Below are 19,068 nucleotides of genomic sequence, written 5' to 3' on the forward strand. Positions count from 1 at the left end.
TGGGACTGGGACTAGAACCCGGGGTGCCGGCACCGCAGGCGGAAGATTAGCCTAGTGAGCTGCAGCACCGGCGCTCCTGAGTCTTTTTGACACCACCCTAGTAGTCTTTGATAGAAATGGCTTTTCAGAGGTGAAACGTGATCTTTTTTTAAAAATATTTTTATTTATTTATTTGAGAGTTACAGAGAGACAGAGAGAGAGAGGTCTTCCCTCCGCTGGTTCATTCCCCAAATGGCCTCAATGGCCAGAGCTGAGCCAAACTGAAGCCAGGAGCCGGGAGCTTCTTTGGCATCTCCCCCGTGGATGCAGGGGCCCAAGGACTTGGGCCATCTTTCACCGCTTTCCCAGGCCATAGCAGAAAGCTGGATCAGAAGAGGAGCAGCTAGGACTTGAACCAGTGCCCATATAGGATGCCCGCACTGCAGGCGGAGGCTTAGCCCACTACACCACTGCATCGACCCTGTGAAACATGATCTTAACAGGCAAAATGGGCCATGAAAACAGAGGCGGAATTATTCTTAGGTCTGTTGTTTTTCCTTTGGTGTCCACACTTGACTTCTCAATGGAGGTCTCCCCCACTGGGCTCCTGTCTCCTTCCAGATTTGAATTCTCCAGAACCTCTCACCTCTGGATACACTTGCCCCAGAGTTCCCTGCTTTGCTGGGGTTCCAAAAGATAGAGAGTCACTCTTGGAAGTGGCTTAGTGACCCTAGGAGGGATTATGTGGCCCCAGGTGAGTTGTACCAGGTATCAGACACGCAGGGCGGGGCCCGGGCTGACTTCCTCCCTACTGCACTGCCCTCCATCCCATATGAGAGGTTTGTTGTTTCACCACAGCCTAAGGTCTTTAAACTTCCACCTCTTCCCGGACTTCAGATCTTGGCTAGTACAAGAGCTTGCAGCCCTGGCTAATAGCAGCCTTGAACTTGGCTCTTGCTACCCTACCTCCCTCTCTTCCTTGCCTCTCCCTTTAGCTCTGCTGAAGTTCTAGTCTCTTTCCCACCTCAACCTATCTATCTCTACCCCTACCCCTCTCTGCAGTCTCAAGGAAGCATTGTGTGATCTTATTTCCTCTCAACAATTAGAATTTTTTGTCTGATTTCAGAATTAAGATATATAAGTGAAAAATTCATACAATGTAAATGTATGTTTTAAAAGTAAATTAAGTCCTCTGTGCTCTCCAACTTCAAAATAATCCCCATCAACTCTTTGATGTATTTTCTTCTAGATCTCTTTCTACATTAGTAATTTTTCTTTTTATTTTGCAAGTCAGAGTTAGAGAGAGAGAGAGAGAGAGATCCTTTATCTGCTGATTCACTCCCCAGATGGCCACAATGGCCAGGGCTGGGCCAGGCAGAAGCCAAGAGCTTCATCCGGGTCTCCAATGTGTGTAGCAGAGATCCAAATACTTGGGCCACTTTCTGTTACTTTTCCCAGGCGATTAGCAGGGAGTTGGATCAGAAGTGGAGCAGCCAGGACGTGAACAGGCACCCATATGGGATGCTGGTATTGCCGCAATTTTTCTAAAAATGGGGTTTTTCTATATGTACTTCTTTGCACATTGCTTTATTTACTTATTTATTAACTTACTGTGGATTGCTTCTTGTGGTTAAGATATTTATGTCTTGCATTCTACTTAACAGCATCAGTTTTCCATCATTACCATCAATTATTTAGTTAATACCATACTGATGAACACTGGTTTCCAATTTTTCTTTTTAAAAGATTTATTTATTTTATTTGAAAGACAGAATTAGGGGACTGGGAGGGGAAAGAGGGAGAGAGAGAGATGGATCTTCCATCTGTTGATTCATTCCCCAAATGGCCACAATAGTGGGGGCTGCACCAGGCCACAGACAGAAGCCAGGAACTCCATCTAGGTCTCCCATGTGCATGGCAGGAGCCCAAGTACTTGGGGCATCTTCCACTGCTTTTCCAGATGCATTAGCAGGGAGCTGTATGGGAAGTGGAGCAGCCGGGACTGCTCCTCCAGCCAGCCAGCACCCATATGGGATATTGGCATTGCAGGCAGGGGCTTAACCCACTACACCACATTACTGGCCCCTCTAATTCTTCGTTATTTCAAACAATGCCACAATTAGCACTCATGAGCATTTAGCTTTGCACACAGTTTCCTCAGGATAAATTCCTGGAAATGGGGTTTCAGAGTCAAAATCATATACATTTAAAATGTTAATTAATATTAAACTGATGTCCACAACAGTTATATCATTTACATTTACAAAATAAGTTCTTTTTCGCATATAGTTGCAAGACTGATGTTATGAATTTTTTTCAGTTTTGTCTATCTGATCAGTGAAACTATTGCTTTATTTTGCATCACTTAAGTATTATTAAAGTATCATTTGTCTCTTTGGCAGATTGTTTATATTCTTTGCTCACATTTATCTGGGTTGCTTTTGTTTTTCTTACTGACTCATGAACACTTCTTACATGTTATAGTAATCTTTTTCAAATGTGTTAGAAATAGTTTCCCAGTTTAACATTGGTAGCATGACTTCGCTATACAAAAGCTTTAATCGTTCATATGATCAAACTTAAAGGTTTTTTGGCTTACTTTTTTTAAAAGATTTATTTATTTATTTGAAAGTCAGAGTTACAGAGAGAAGAAGAGGCAGAGAGGGAGAGGTCTTTCATCCACTGGTTCATTCCCCAATTGGCTGCAACGGCCAGAGCTGTGCTGATCCAAAGCAAGGAGCCAGCAGGTTCTTCCAGGTCTCCCACGCGGGGGCAGGGGCCCAAGGACTTGGGGCACCTTCTATTGCTTTCCCAGGCCATAGCAGAGAGCTGGATCAGAAGTGGAGCAGCCAGGACTCGAACTGGTGCCCGTACAGGATGCCGGCACTGCAGGCAGCGGCTTTACCTGCTACACCACAGCACCAGCCCCTGGGTGGTTTTTTTTAAAACATTCATTCATTCACTTTACTTGAAAGAGCAACAGAGAGAAATACCTGAAATAGTGGAGACTGGGCCAGGCCAAAACCAAGAACCAGGAAGCCCATTTGCCCCCCAGTTAGGGGCAGGAACCCAAGTATTTGATCTATCACCTGCTGTCTTCCAGTGTGCATATCAGCTGGAAACTGGATCAGAAGCGAAGGTGGGACTTGAACTGTGGCACCTGAATATAGGCATCACATGTCACAGCTTAACTGCCACATGCCTGCCCCGGTTTCTGGTTTTCGTGTCATTTTAGAAAAGTCTTGTCCATCCCGAGGTTGTAAGAGATTGTTCACAAACTTTTTCCTTTTAATGTTTGATTTTTACATTTAAATCTTTTGGCATAATGAATGATAGAAAGAGCTTCAAGAAATTTCTTATTCAAGAAATAATTATTAACTCATCTTTTCCCAACCAATTTTCAATATTACCTTTGTCATGTAAGTGCTGTTTCCATGTGCATTTGAGGCTATTTCTGGATTCTTTATACTCACAGATTCTGCCAGGCCTTGTGCAAGCACCAGCACACTGTGATTTTATGTTTTAGTAGTTGGTAGGGCAGGTCATCCTGGATCTCTTCTGTTTCAGAATGTTCTGGTTTTTCTTATTATCATCCTGGATGAACTTTCAAATTATTTATCAAGTTTCTCAAACGATCCTTTTGGGATTTGGAGACTACACTGAATTTATGGACTTAGGGAAAACTGACTTTATATTTATATTTTATCTCTTCTTACCTAAGAACAAGCTCTTACTCTGGCTGTTCATCTTCCTTCTTTTAAGTGATTCAAAGGACTTTGGTTTTATTGATTGATCTAATATAAGTTCTATGCTTTTTTTAATGTTTATTTATTTTCATCTACTTGAAAGGCAGAGCAACAGAGAGAGAGAGAGAGAGAGAGAGAGAGAGAGAGAGAATCTTCCATTTGCTGCTGGTTCACTCTCCAAATGCCCACAATAGCCAGGGTTGGGCCATCCAGGTCTCCAATGTGGGTTTGGCACAGGCCCAGGTACCTGAGCCATCATCAGCTGCCTGCCAGGGTGTAAATTGGCAGGAAGCTGGATCAGAAATGGAGTAACCAGATTTTTTTTTTTTTAAGACGTGAGACAGAGAGCAGAAGTAAGCAAGGTTTAATGGGGTAGGATATCCATCAGAATGGATGGGACAGAATCCTAGAGAGACTGCCCAGTCATTCAGGCTGGGGAAAGCAAGGTTACATGGTTAATGGAGAGAGTATACCTGCCAGGCCAGGAGGGTGGCTCAGGAGAGAGCTGAGAGCTGACCAGATCTTGAGCTGGCACTCTGATAGGGGAGGTAGGCATCCCAAGCTGTGGCTTAACCTGCTATGCCACAATGCCCGCTCCTTCCATGCATTTGTTTTAGGATTGTTGTTGCTCCTGTGAATTGAATATTTCCTCCCTTAATTTTCCATGCAGTTATAAAAAAGCTACTACCCGCCTATATTTTGTTCTTATCTTTAGTCACATCTTCCTTATAGAGCTCAGCTGACTTGACTTTGAGTATCACTCTTCAAAAAAATTTTTTTGGGGGCTAGCATTGTGGCATAGTGGGTAAAGCCACCGCCTGCAGTGCCAGCATCCCATATGGACACCAGTTCAAATCCCAGCTGCTCTACTTCCGATCCAGCTTTCTGCTATGGCCTGGGAAAGCAGTAGAAGATGGCCCAAGTCCTTGGGCCCCTGCACCCACGTGGGAAGACCCAGAGGAAGCTCCTGGCTCCTGGCTTCGGATCTGCACATCTCTGGCCATTGTGGCCAACTGGGGAGTGAACCAGCAGATGTAAGACCTCTCTCTCTCTCTCTCTCTCTCTCTCTCTCTGCCTCTCCTTGTTTCTTTGTGTAACTCTGACTTTCAAACAAATAAAATAAATCTTTAAAAAAATTTTAAATTTATTTGAAAGAGAGACAGAGATCTCTCATCCACTGGTTCATTTTCCAAACCTGCAACAGCTAAGACTGGGCCAGGCTGAAGCTAGGAACCAGGAACCCAAGCCCGGTCTCCTATGTGGGTGGCAGGGACCCAACTTCTTGAGCCACTACCTGCTGTCCTCCCCCAGGGTGTGCATTAGCAGGGTGCTGGAGGGCGCTGGAATTGGGTGTGGAACTGGGTCTTTTATTTATTTATTTATTTTTGACAGGCAGAGTGGATAGTGAGAGAGACAGAGAGAAAGGGCTTCCTTTTTGCCGTTGGTTCACCCCCCAATGGCCGCCGCGGCCGGCGCACCGCGCTGATCCCCCCAATGGCCGCCGCGGCCGGCGCACCGCGCTGATCCCAAGGCAGGAGCCAGGTGCTTATCCTGGTCTCCCATGGGGCCCAAACACTTGGGCCATCCTCCACTGCACTCCCGGGCCACAGCAGAGAGCTGGCCTGGAAGAGGAGCAACCGGGACAGAATCCGGCGCCCTGACCAGGACTAGAACCCGGTGTGCCGGCGCCGCAAGGTGGAGGATTAGCCTGTTGAGCCACGGCGCCGGCTGAAACTGGGTCTTGAACCCAGACACTTGTTGACGCCTAGTGCCCACAGACTTGTCATCTTTTTCAAGCTACTATCATTTTACTTCTACTTGTGTTTCCCAGATTCCAAAAAATTCACACCACCACCACCACCACCACCACCAGGTTTCATAACCTGTATATCACCTGTACCGTCATTGAGCTGCTTAATATTTTTCTTTAAATGAAGCCACTATAGGGTAACTTGCATGGTCTCGTCTTGTGAAAAGTCGATTAACTAACAAGGAGCCTGATGTGCTGGTTTTAATGTTCCTAATGTGAGTCAAAATAAAAACAAAACTACTAAAGTGTTTAAAACCTTAAAACATTTAAACTTTGAAATGTTCTTCATGTCACTTAACATCTTTTGTATCATCCACACATTTGGAGACTCCGTTCTAGCAGGTACCAAGCCTTTCAACCTGAACATTCACCACTGGCTCAAGTCCCAGTTCTTGCTTCAGAGTTACCCTCAACCTCATCTCTCTTGCTCTGTGCTCCCCTAAACACCAAAGCTCCACATAGGGGCTTCACAATGACCTCGCCCAGTCCTTCATCCCCACCAGGACTTTTCTTTTTTTTTTTTTTTTCACAACTGTGTCCCTTGCCCCCCACCCTCCTGTCCCCCTTCCTGGTGACACATTGCCTGCCAGCAGGATTCCTCCCTGAGCACCAACATCTTGCTTTGAGGTTGGTCTTTCTGCATCGGCTTCCCACGCCTGGACACTTTACTGACCTCTGCAACACTTTAAACTCACCTCCTGCCTGGTTCCAACCCCACCTCCCACCTCTTACTGTTCCATAGACAATCATAGCCGAGTACTTCAAAAAGCTCGTGGAAAATGGAATCGACAGATAAATTTATCTGGGTGCAAACAAATTTGGAAATCCATGCATAACATTTCCCTAATGTGCTTTTCTCATGAACTTTTTGAAGACCTCTCATATATATGGATTTCACAGATTTTTTTTTTTTCTTTTTGCACCAAAATGAACTTGCCTTTTACTTCTGTGTTCCACGAACTTTTTGAGTGCCCGTGCACTGTGACCTTGGGGCTTTCCCTCCCACCCTGTGCTCATGGGAAGCTTACCTGGCCTTTCAGGCTCACTGCAGGAAGCCTTGTGGATGGCGCCAGCCCCTCCCTCTCTCCCTCCTGCAGCACTGTCTAGTGTCCTCTCCGCTGTTTCATTTCCCTAAGTAGACTTGAAAGTGCCTGAGGGCAAATTTCACATTCCTTCTGCACGGATGCACGGCCAAGTGCACATTAGCTGTTCGATAAACGCTTCGCAGCTCACTGCCGGTGCCATTCCCAAAGACTTACCTCAGACTCCACCTCTCCCTGGCACTGGCCACGGCTACTCCTCCCTCCCCACACAGCCTTCCACTTCCACTAACCCAGCCAGTCTAAGGAAGGCCGAGCACGCTGTAAAATACAAGAAGCCAGCTCTAGCATCATTAGTCTTTTAATATATTATTCTGAAAAGAAAGGAATTAAAAAAAAGTTCCTGACAGCTCTTCTGTGTTTTTTTTTTTTTTAATTTAAATAAATACCCAGCCCACCCTCCCACCCGCTAAAATTTCCCTCCTTCCCCATCACCCCTCCCATCCCTGGCTCTAGACCCGCACCCCAAGAACTAAGTAATACGCCCGTTTCAGAGCAGGCCACGCTCACTACACATTCTGGCAAATCGTGAATACTGTAGGTCATCTGCCGAGCCCTCTCTCCGCTCCCCAGGCGGGCCCGTCCGCAGCTGGGGGCGGGCATGGATGGCGGGGCCTTTTGGGCGCTGGCACTGGGGGAGAGTTCGAACTTGGCCGCCATTCACTTCCCGCTCAGGAGTGGGTCAGAAGGGCCCAGAATTGCCCTCCTGACCGAAATAAATAACAAAATAAATACCCCTCCCCAACTCCCGGCTCTCAGCGAAAGCCCCTCTACCTGGCTCTCCAGCCCCCCTTCTTCCTAGAACCCACCCTTCCTTCCCCATGCGGGGAGTGGGGTGGGGTCTACTGCGCTCAGACCCCCAGCCTCAAGCAAACCCTCCTCTTCCTCCTCCTCTGACGTTCGCCCAAGCCCGGTGGGCCTCGCAGTTGTCTCCGGGGCGGGAGGGAAGGTTCTTCTGCCCGGCGCTCTCTCACCTGGTCCCTCCGTGTTCGCCCAGGCAAAGTCTCCCGGGAGAGCCCCTCCCAGTCCAGGGGCCCGGCCGCCCCCTCCTCAGATGGCAGTGTCCCAGAGGACGGTGTGCTGCCGGCGGCAGGGCGGGGTGCCGGACTTGCGGGGCTCGGGCCCCCGGCGCCAGCTGGGGAGGATGGGCATGCTCTCCTGCTTGCAGAGGCCGCGGTCGGGGCGGTGGCGCGCCTTGATCTCCTTGCACACGCAGCGCTTGCGCTCGATCACCTCCAGCAGTTTGCCGTCGCGTTCGCGGGCCGGCGGCGGTGGCAGCGGCAGCGGCAGCGGCAGCGCTGGGTGGGTCTGCGCCGCGGGCGGACAGGACAGCGGAGTGGGGAGGGGGTGGAGGTCAAGGACCCGACGCTGAGACCAACGTCTTCCCCCAGAAACAAGTGCTTTCTGGGCTTCTAGGGTCTCTCTCTGTCCCTCTCCCCCCTGGCTGTGCGGGCTATGGGAGCAGAAGTCCAGCCCCTGTCCCACCTGGCCAGCAGAGTGCCTGGGACCAGGCTGGGCCTCCTTTTAAAAATCGTCTTCCCAGAGGGAGGCATTTTTCCTAATGGTCTCCCCCAACCCCAGCTCCACGGGGTTCTAAACTGTACAAAGGGCAGGCGTTGGGGAACAGCACTGACCCCCACTGGTCTCCAGGCCCCCTCTTAAGCAGCTGTGCCCTCCCCCTCCCCTTGGTTTCCAGTCTCCAGCAGGCTGTGCTGGCCACGCTGGCTCAGGTCCCAGCCTGCCTGACCTCTTTCTTGCCTTTCTTTCCACACCCAAGTTTTCTTGTCTACCTTTGCCGATGAGAAGAAAAACCAGCGCTCACCTGGCTCGGGGCATCCCTGGGCTGGCTGCAGGGCCGGGGGGTGTGGAGCACGGCCTGCCGGACTCCAGAGGTGGAGGCTGAGCGCCCGAGGCGGTAGCCGCCTGTGAAGTCTGAGGCACAGGAAGTAAGAAGGCAGAAGCCTAAGAGGGAAGGGGGCCCTCGGGTGACACCCGAGGGGAGGCACAGCCAAGCTGACCCCACCTCATCAGGGGAGGAAAGGGAATGGGAAAGTGGTGTGGACCCCCCCACCCCAAGGGGCAATGGGAGGTCAGCAGGTGAGGCTAGACCCTGGGAGATTGGCAGGCAGTCACCTCCATTGCGGTGGCAGGCAGGGAAGGTCTGGCAGGGCATGGGCAGTGCCGAGCGGCCCCCTCCTCGCTCCCCTCCGTGGTGGATCCTGGCCAGCAAGCCTTCTGCCCCCTGGCTCCTCACTGGGATCCCTGATGCCAGAGGACCCCTGTCGTCACGCTCCACCTTGCCGGGACCCTCCATGCTGCCGTTCCAGGCCCGGGCACCATCCTCAACCTCTGCTGGGAAGACCAGGGGAGCTCAGTGCCTGCACATGCGAGGGTCCTTCTGTCCTCACAGCCACACACACTGCAGCACAGGTGGACCGTGCAAGTCACAGCAGGGTGGGAGGGATCTTACGTCACACTCCCCCCAACACACACACATACAGAGGGCCCCCAGGGCTGCAGCCTTCCTTTCTTCCCATTGGGACTAGCCCCTGAGGCCGGGGATCATCTGTGTTTGCTTCTAAACCATATATATTTGTTTCTGAACCAGTTTCTGTGGTCAGAGGGCCTCTTCTACCCCAATTTTAGCTTTCAATCCCCTTCAGCCTCCTATCAGGCCCGCATGACCACTGCTCTGAGACAGAGACCAGGGGTGCTATTCCCTGATAGGCAGCGAATTCCAAACCCTGGGCCCTGCATGTGGTGGGGCGGGGGGGGGGGGGTGCTTTGGGGGAAGGGCTTCGTGTGAACTAAGCTCATCTCTGAGAGTAGCCTGGCAGAGCATTGCGTTGCCAGGCAACGGCAGGGGCCTCCCTCTCCTCTCCCTCCTGTCTGGATGGGTTGCCATGGTAATAGCTGGGAGGCAGCTGTGTTTAGCTTCTAGTGTGCGCACACTCACAACCACACACCCCTGCAGCCAGGAGAGGCAGGGAGTAGAGCAGGACGAGGACACAGGAGGAGAACATGCTGGGGCCCAGATTCTACCCCCTCCCAGCCCAGACCTCCCCGCCCCTCCAGCACACATGGGGACCCCTTCCCTTCAATCTGCTGCCCACCCCCATCCTTCTGGTCTCTCAGGAAGCTTCCCAGTGTAGGACAATGGGCTGCGGCTTCCAAATAACCCATCCAACCCCTCCCTCAAACCATGACAGGCATCCACAGCTCCCCACTGCCCCTCACTCACTGTCCAGCTCCTTCGCCTTCCTCCCTCCATACAGGACCTTCCTCTGCAGAGCCCAGCCTGCCCCAAATGTCGTGGCGCCCATCTCTTCCTCTTCCTCCTCTGGCGTCCCTGCAGCGGCGATGACATGGGCGCAGGAGATGCTGGCAAAGGCACCCCCCTCGGTCCCTTGCTCCTGCAGCTGGATCTTGACCATGGGGGATGGGGCTCCCACTCCACAGCCCTTATTCAACACCCCCCCAGCCTTGATGCTCTCATAGGCAGGGGGTCTCTTGAGCCCAGCTGCTGTGGCTGGGTAGGTCCAGAGTGGGGTCAGGGGGCCTGCGGTTGGGTCTGGAAGGCTGTGGGGGGAGGCCAGGCAGCCACGGTGATGGAGGACCCCGGCTGCTGCGCCCATGGCCCCGCTGTGGGGGCCGGACTTCCCTGGCACAGGGGCCCTCGAGCTGGTGCACAGCATCCCGTGGAGGACTGAGATCTCCTTCTCCGTCTTTGGTTCTCCGACACCCAGGGGCGGGCCGGCTGGCAGGACGGAGTGTGTGGTCACCTTGACTGCCGAGTACACCATGGTGTAAGACACAGCCTTGTCCTTGGGAGGGCCGGAGAGCAAGGCAGCCGGGGCAGGGGGGGCTGCCGGCGCCCCCACTGCCTTGGGGCAGATCATGCTATGGGAGTTGGGGAGCTCCCGCTCCCCCCGGGGCTGTCCAGAGCCCTGGGGTGGCAACGGCGTTGAGTGGCTCCGGGCTCGGCCCGATGGTCCCAGCAGCAGCAGGTTGGCAGCAGGAGGCGGAGGCGGTGGGGGAGGCGTCTCCCGCTCCCGTGCAGGCACTTGGGGAGCTGGGGTGGAGCCGGCTGGCTCCTTGGAGTGGCAGAGGACCGGTAGCCTCGAGACCCCATCGCCAGGGGTTCGGGAAGCAGACTTGGCTTGGGGGAAGGCCAGGAGCGGAGGACGGTGCTGGAGGAGGTTAGGAAAGGGCGGGGGGATTTCACAAGGAGTGGTCTTGGTGGGCGTCCCGTCCCTCCGGCTCGGGAGGGCTGAAGCTGGACGGCGGTGGGTGTGGGGCTGGAGGGCGAGAGGCTGGTGTGGCGGGGAGGCTGCCATCAATGGGGGAGCCCCATTGGACCGGCCTTCCCCTGCCTCTTCGAGCAGCGGGTACTTCATCTCCTCGTATATGGCCTCGCTCTCTTCAGAGTCCGAGTCGGCGCCAGCGGGAGGGGTCGGGCCTCCACCCCCGAGAGGGGGTCCAGTCAGGCCCCCGCCACTGCGGCCTCCTCCCCTGAAGACATCCCCCACCATCTCAATGTACACGGGTTCTTCCTCTTGGGCACCCACATCAGGGTCTCCGGCTACTCGGGACCCCCTACTGAGGCGCTGGAGGGGCAGGTTCCCCGCTCGAGGAGAGGGGGCCGGGGGGCAGGACTCATCGAAGGAGACCGAGAGCTGGGTGTTGGGGCTCCGCCGGGGCTTCTGGGGAGGAACCTTCCGGCTGGACTCCCGGCCTTCCGGGGCTGGCTTCTGTGAGCCTGGACAGCATGGGAGAGAAAAGACAAACTGGGCTTTTAGTGAAGGAGGGAAGTAGGGGAGATCGCTTTCGACCTCTGACCCAGGTGCAAGGACATGTCTGCCTGTTTCCCCCACACCCCTCAACGGACAGCCTCTGTAGGTTCTTTGGCTATCAGCCTTGCTAAGGAACTCCCTTGAATCTAGAGCTTCCACCCTAAATTGTCTCCCACCCTCATGATGTCCCTCCAAGACCACCACTCCTTTCCCAAGAATGGACTTTCCAGGGAGTGTCCCTGGATGGGCCCTTGAATGGTTCATCTCAGGCTATTCAGAAAGACTTCCCCCTGTTCCTTTTGGGAATGGAACCTTCCACTTCCTTGGTTCTTCCCTGAATGAACCCTCCCGGCAGCCTCCCCTGGTCTGGGGAATGGATCCTCCCAGCTCCCAGCTCCTCCTGGGGAGAAGGGGTGGTGGTGTCCCTCACCTGCTTTCTTGCTGGGAGGGGTCTCTGCCCCAGACCCTGCCATGCTGAGCTTGGTGCTGGGGTGTCTCCTGGGCTTGGCAGGGGGTCTTCGGGCACTGCTGTCCTCCGTGAGGCCCCCACGGACTCCCCCAGGCCCACCCCCCACGCTGTCCATGCTGCCCACCGAGTGGCAGGAGAGGGAACGTGGGGCCATGGCGCTACGGCAGGGGTGGGGGGTGTGCTCCTGGGAGGCGGGCATCGTCATGAAGCCCATCCTGAGGGAGCGGCGCAGCGAAGCGATGTCCCGCACTCGGACGCCAGGCCCTGGGCCGGCCCCGGGCCCCGCTGGGCCTGCAGGGGCCACCTCCTTACTGGAGCTGAGGAGAGAAGTGCACAACAGAGCAGGGGTCAGACCTCAGGCCCAGAGAGGTGTGGAGCTCCCTGTGCTCCCCCAGGGAGGAGGAAAGAAGGCTAGGGTGAGGACCAGTGTGCCTGGAGGTCCAAGGCCTAGATATAGGGGCTTCAGGCACTATCCCTAGGTTTAAAACAAACAAAAAACCCAGGCAAGTGGGGGCAGGGGTGAGAGAACGGGAGCCAATCCCAGCCTGGGCACAACCAGCACAAGGCACTCATGTGGATGGCCTTATATACAGAGAGAGGTGCAAAGGCAGGCAGCAGTCCTGCTGGACAGATGCACCTGCTACCAGGGCCCCTAAGCGCCACCTCTCTCACGCCGGCCCACCCCGGGCCTCAGGCCTACGCCCCCATACCCACCTCCTCTCCCACATGCAGGATGTGCCGCCAGCAAGGCCAGAGCAGTCTCCCCCAGCTGAGGCTCTCTCCTCCCTTCCTCCCCCAGGCCTGTCTGTCCTCTCTCTGTCAGCCTCCCTGGCTCACCCCCACTCCCTTGCAGTGTCCCCAGCTTCTGAATACGAGAAGGGGGGGGGAGGCTGGCAGAGAAGAGGGGAGAGCCTCTATGGGGTGGGCTCTCATTGAGGCCCTGTCTGCTAACCCTTCATTAGGTGAGAGCGCGCTGTAGTGATCCCTCTGATTAATCTAATTAACAACAAGCATTAAACTCCACAGTAGTGAGGAGGGAGAAGGGAGCAGGGAGGTGGCTCTGGCTCGGGCTCTCAGAAGCTGTGCAGTCAATGGGGATGAAGCATAGAAGGCAGAGAGACAGGAGAGGCAGGCCCTGAGTCCCTAGGAACACCAGGAAGAATGCATGGATGGGAAGAAGGGATCCCCAGTCCTGGCTCTTCAGGGCTGCACCTGCACACACACACACACACACCACACCCCAAGACACGCACATAACTCTGTCACTTGGCCACTGACCTCCCCCAGCAGAGGAGACTGGGGGTACTAAATGGATGTTCTCGAATGCCTCTGAAATGACCCCATGTCTGAACTCCAAGAGGGTAGTGGGCCTGCCCCTTCCAAGGTCAGGTGACAGGAAAGCCAGCATGCAGCCCTCAACTGAGACAGGAGAAGAGCACAGGCCGGAGGTGAGTCAGGAAGCAGTGACTCGGGCCTCTGGGGATGGGGGAGTGCCAACAGGGCGCCCCTGAGCTGGGAGGCCCTCAAAGAGGGGCTGGGGCCGGGAGCAGGGCTGGGTCAGGGTGTGTAGAATTCCAGCCATTCTGCACTGAGCACAGATCTGAGAGCAGGGATCATACTGCTGACACGGCTGTGGCGCCCCGGCAGGGGCTGTGGCCAGCAAGCGGGTGGGCAGAGAGCTGGGTCCAGCAAGGGGGCTTACCTCCTCTTGGCCTCTTCTTCCTTGTGCTGCCTCCACTCCAGCTTGGTTTTCCGGTAAAGGAGGTTCATGTCGTGGGCCAGGAGGTGGGGGCTGAGGGGCCCTGCTCAGCGCCACCAGGCCCGGGGGGCGGCCCTCCCTGGGTCCCGGATCCACTTGGTGGGGAGGGGGCAAGAAGGAAAAGAAGGGAGATGCAGAGTGGGTGGGAGCCGGGAATGAATGAAAAGGAGAAAAAAGGAGGAGAGATGTGACTGGGGTCCTCAGAGAAGAGAAACACAGAAAACCCCAGACAGAGCCCTAGACAGACAGACCCGGACCTAGAGCCACAGATACACACCCAGGAGAGATCAAGTGGACAACAGTTCCTATCCCGTGTCAATACACCCTGCTCCACCACACAGACAGGCCCCACAAATGCACAACTACCCTGCAGCCGCACAAACACACATTCAGACACACCAACCAGCCGGCCACAGACCCACATCAACAGAGGACCAGACCCACAGATCAGCCTGGGGAAACACACACCTAGGAAGAGCAGACACACACACAGACATAAACACCCACCGACACACCCACAGACAGACTGGGACCTCCAGACGCACACAGATCCGCTCCTCGGAACTGGACACACCTACAGACGGGGAGTTAAGCCCAGGGCCCACTTGTGTACACGGCACCCCACTGGGGAAGGGGGAGCCGGTCAGACTCCCCACTCCCTCCTGGGCTCTGAGGCTTGGGGGTGGTTCCTGAGGGCAGGGTAGGGATGCTGAAGAAAGGGGACACTCTCAGCAGGGCATCTCAAACAACAGCGGTCCATCCGGTCCATCCGTCTCCACCCGCTGGCGTCCCCTGCCTCCCTGGGCCTGGGCCTCGGCCAGTCCACCCCGATCCCTGCTCCCCGGCCCCTCAGTAATGGTCTCCGCCTCCCTCGCTGATGGCCCACATCACCTTCTTCCTCCTCCAGGATCTGGGAGGTCCGGCTTCCCTCTGCCAGTGCCCGCCCCTCAATCCCACCGCGGGGGTCTCCAGTCTGGCCCCAGAGCTACCTTCTGAGCCGCGGCCTCCATACCTGCTCGGCCTTCCCTTCCCCCAAACACACACTCTCCTTTCTGCCTTCTCCCAGGCGCCCCTCCTCACTGCCGACCCCCTGCCCCTGTTTGTTCCCAACCTGGCCTGCTTCATCCCCCTCTCCATCCAAGGGCCCCAGGTTCTCGGGCACCCCTCCCCTTCCCCTTGTCCTGCTACCCGGGGTTTCTCCGCCTCTCGCCCCGCCAATCCTCCCTGCCCCCTGTCCCCCCACCACCACCTCCCCGCACCAAGCCTCCCCAATTTCTACATCACCGTACCTGGCCTGCCGGGCGCCGGCCCCCCCATGCCGGGCTCCGCCCGGAGCAGGAGGAGGGAGGAGGAGAGACAGAGAGAGACCGGGGGGAGCGGAGCTGGGCCCTGCCGCAGAGACAGCCCCGCCTCCGGGTCCGCCCCCAGACCCGCCCCCGGCCCCAAACCCACCCTTCCACACCCTCCAAGGACGGAGCGGGAGCGGCCGCGGCACGCTGCGCCGCCAGGCTGGGGCTGGGGGCCACGGGGTCGGCGGAGATGGCGGGGGAGACGCAGACGATGGTCGTGTGGCACCTGCGGCCCAGCGCCAGCCCCACCCACGCCTTGGGCGTCCACTCCTCGCCGCCCCTAGCCCCCTGCCCGGCCGGGCCGTGCAGGGTTCGGTCTCCGAGGCCCCGGGGGAGTGCAGCGCGGCTCGTCGCGGCGCCCCCCAGCGGCCGCCCGAGGCCCGCACCCGTGAGCCCGGCGCTCCCCGAGTCCGCACCCGGCGTCAGACCCGGGCCGAGGCTGCGGCTGCGGGGGCTCCGGGTGCAGTGAGGCCGTGAAGCCGGCAGGGGGGGCCGCTTTCCGGACCCAGGGGCTCCGAGAGTCGCGAGCAGGACGCTGGCGGGGCGGAGGTGGGGGGTGTCTTAGCCCAGCAGGGGGCGTGCTCTCTTGGCCACCCCGCCAAGTGCGCAGAGGGCTCTGGAGTTGGCTCGCCTGGTGCTCGGCCGCCTCCCCTTGCAGCCTCGCAGGCGCCCGGACCTTGCTCCACCGTCTGGGCTCAAAGTCTTCCGGCCGTCCGCCCCCGCGGTCCAAGTCAGCCTTCCCGTAACCTTTGACGCGGCCGCGGGGACCTGGGCGCCCCGGGTCCACCTCTGGGGCCACGGCGGCCACGGCGCGGGCCCCCTGAGTGATGTGACCCCCTTACGTTCCCCCCTCATTGGCCGTCTCCTCAGCTCTCAGAAGTTTCTCCCTCCAAAATCCCTCCAGCACACAACTCCGACGTGGGGTAAATTAGCAACTTGGCTGAACAGCGAGCTCCCAGAAGATGTACGCTGTAATCCCCAGGACTTGTGGATGCTACTTGATTTGGCAAAGGCTTTGCGGACGTGCTGTGGGACCTGAGGCTAGTGGCACAACCTCTCTGAGTGATGCCTCAACCCATGCCAGCCTCAACACCATCGCTGGGCAGGGAGGGGCGGTGAACTAATACTGAAGTGTTTTGTAAGTCGAAAAGGGCCCCACGCATTAAGACTGTTATAAATGCTCCCGCGAGGGGTAATACGGTAGAACACATAGAAGTCGTTTCACTTTCACGTTTACACCTTACTGTGAGTTAATGTATGTGTTCATTCAACAAGTATTTCTGCAGAGAACCACACTGTCGAAAAGATTGGTCCTGCAGATCTGGATGCAGCCCAGTGCCGGGGGCACAGAAGGGGCCGGTTCAAAGAGACTGCAGGAAAGGACATCCTCAAAAAGTTCATGGAGAACGTGTACTGTGAAAAAATGACTAAGTATGAGTTCCAGTATTTTAATTTTATTCGTTTATTTTAAAGGCAGAGACAGATCTTCCATCTTTTGGTTCACTCCCCCAAATGCCTGCAGCGGCCAGGAGCTAAGATCTGCATCCAGTCTCCCACAGGGGTGCCAGCGACCCAAGTACTTGAGCCATCACCTGCTGTATCCCGGGGTGCACATTTGTAGGAAGCCGGGCTGGAGAACCAAGCCGGGACTCAAACCCAGGCACTCTGATGCGGGACGTGGGTGTCCCCAGCAGCACTTAACTGCTGCTCCAAGCACCTGCCCCTCAAACATTTTTTGCACCAAAATAAACATCTTTGAATTCCGTTTTCCCTAGAACTTGCTGAAGATCCTCTGTTACTTGTAGAGCGAGCAGCAGGAAAGCAGGTTCCGGGGACAGAGCGGCCAGGGAGCCTTCTGAATGTTACCAGACAGGAAGGGTTCTACAGAGGACGAGAGGGAGGGGTCTGGAGGGGTGGGGCCATGCGGGAGGCTGCTTCTAGACTGTCACAGCTTGGGAAGCCTCAAAGACCCGTTGTTAGTATGCCTAAAGAGAGAGAGAGAGAGAGAGGAAGGAGTGTAGATGCATTCTGACCAAAAGATAAGGAATAAGTTCCCAGCAGGAGTTGCCTTTATTTTTGTCTAACCCTAAAGAGTTGTTAAAAATGTCCGTGAGTGTGGGACAACATTGGGCCAAATGGTTAAGATGCTGCTTAGGACAACTCGATCCCATATCAGAGTGCCTGAATTCAAGTCCTGGCTACTCCCAATTCCAGCTCCCTGCTAAGGCCCATCCCGGCACGCAGCAGCTGATGGCTGAAGATCTTGGGTCCCTGCCACACATGTGGGTAGTGCAGATGGAGTTCCTGTTCCCAAGTTTGACCTGGCCCAGTCCTGGATGTTTTGGGGACTTGGGGAGTGACCCAGCAGATGGGATGTTTCTTTGTCTCTTCCTCTCTGTCTCTTTGACATTCAAACAAAAATAAATAATTTGAAAGAAAAAAATTTGCATGAGCTAGAGCTGAGAGAGGAGGCTGTGGGAAGCAGCGCTGGAACGGGAGCCAGATGGCCCACAATGGTCCTAGTGCCAGGTCCGAGGCCTTGGGCCAACAGCTGAATGTTGAGCTCCAGATTCGTTAGTTGGAGCTGAAACCCACTCTATCTTTTCTCCCTAGGACTGCTTTGAGAGCCAAGAGATAACATGAGGAATTTTTAGGGTGCAGTCAGCCCTTGGGGTCTACGATTGAGTGGTTCCAGCCCCCTCCCCATGTAAAAATGTACATACGCAGAGCCAGTGATGTGGTTGTGGCATAGCTGGTGAAGCCACCACCTGAGACTCAGACATCCCATATGTTGAACACCAGCTCCTCTGCTTCCATTCCAGCTCCCTGCTACTGCACCTGGGAAAGCAGTGGAAGGTGGCCCAAGTGCCTGGGTCCCGGCACTCACGTAGGAGACCTGGATGAAGCTCCTGGTTTTGGCCTGACCCAGCCCCGGCCGTTGCAGCCTTTTGGGGAATAAACCAGCAGATGGAAGACCTTTCTCTCTCTCTCTCTCTCTCTCCAACTCTGGCTTTCAAATAAATAAAATAAATATATATTTTTTAAAAAAATATTTATTTATTTGTTTATTTGAGAGGCAGAATTACACAGGGAGGGAGAGACATAGAGGTCTTCCATCCACTGGTTCACTCCCCAAATGGCTGTAACGACTGGAGCTGGGCTGATCTGAACCCAGGAGCCAAGAGCTTCTTTGGGGTCTCCCTCGTGGGTGCAGGGGCCCAAGCACTTGGGCCATCTTCCATTGCTCTCCCAGGCCATTAGCAGGGAACTGGACCAGAAGTGGAGCAGCCTGGACTTGAACCAGTACCCATATGAGATGATGGTGCTGCAGGCCAAGGTTTAACCTACTACACCACAGAGCTGGCTTCTCCCCACCCCACCCCCTTTCTTTCTTTCTTTTTTTAAATTTTCTTTCCATGGCAACAGTCCCTCTCAGAATGTTGGCAAAATGTATCAAAAAGAGAGAAAATGGCAGTTGGAGGTTTGTTCTTTTAAAATATCTATTTATTTATTCGAAAGGCAGAGTTAGAGAGAGGGAGAGACAGAGAGAAAGAGAGCAAGCAAGCTTCCATCTACTGATTCACTCCCCAAATGGCCAAAATAGTTGGGAGCTGAGCCAGACCAAAGTCAGGAACTGCATCTGGGTCTTCCACCCGGGTGAGCAGGGTCTAAGCAATTGAGCCATCTTCCACTGATTTAGCAGGTGCATTAGCAAGGAGCTGGATCAGAAGTGGAGGAGCTAGGACTTGAACTGGTGCTCTTATGGGATACCTGCAAAGCAAGCAGTGGCTTAACCCACTGCCCCTGTTTGTTCTTTCATGCCAAGTGCATAGCAGGCTTTTCATTAGTATGTGTGAATTGTCCTTCTTAGTAAGCACTGGATGCAGTGGGAGAGGTAGGGAAAGGGGCCGTGCTTGTGGCTGCTGGGGTTGGTCCTCGGGTGCACCTGTGTGGGTGACTGGATATTCACGCGTGTCCAGTGGCTGGAGAGAAAGTGAAAATCAGCCTCCTGTCTGCAAGTCCCAATGTGTTTCTTGCTCCATACAAAGAGCTGAGTGTGGGG

General features: G+C 55.1%; 1 protein-coding gene across 2 annotated transcripts; it reads right to left on the reverse strand.

Annotated features, from left to right (window-relative positions):
• Window positions 1-7,086: 7,086 nt before the first annotated feature.
• Window positions 7,087-15,033, reverse strand: NYAP1 (neuronal tyrosine phosphorylated phosphoinositide-3-kinase adaptor 1). 2 transcript variants are annotated; one of them, XM_062180568.1, is made up of 7 exons: window positions 14,946-15,033; window positions 13,600-13,751; window positions 11,859-12,214; window positions 9,877-11,394; window positions 8,769-8,987; window positions 8,458-8,567; window positions 7,087-7,943 (listed from the first exon to the last, which is right to left on the reverse strand). In XM_062180568.1, the coding sequence occupies exons 2-7, from the start codon at window positions 13,665-13,667 to the stop codon at window positions 7,686-7,688; spliced, it is 2,529 nt and encodes an 842-aa protein (XP_062036552.1). In that variant the 5' UTR covers window positions 13,668-13,751; window positions 14,946-15,033; the 3' UTR covers window positions 7,087-7,685. The 2 variants fall into 2 exon arrangements, with proteins under 2 accessions (XP_062036552.1, XP_062036553.1); XM_062180569.1 differs by lacking the exon at window positions 14,946-15,033 and having other exon boundaries at window positions 8,769-8,984; window positions 13,600-14,759.
• Window positions 15,034-19,068: the final 4,035 nt, after the last annotated feature.

This window comes from Lepus europaeus, chromosome 21, assembly GCF_033115175.1.
Source record: "Lepus europaeus isolate LE1 chromosome 21, mLepTim1.pri, whole genome shotgun sequence".
Classification (NCBI taxonomy): domain Eukaryota; kingdom Metazoa; phylum Chordata; class Mammalia; order Lagomorpha; family Leporidae; genus Lepus; species Lepus europaeus.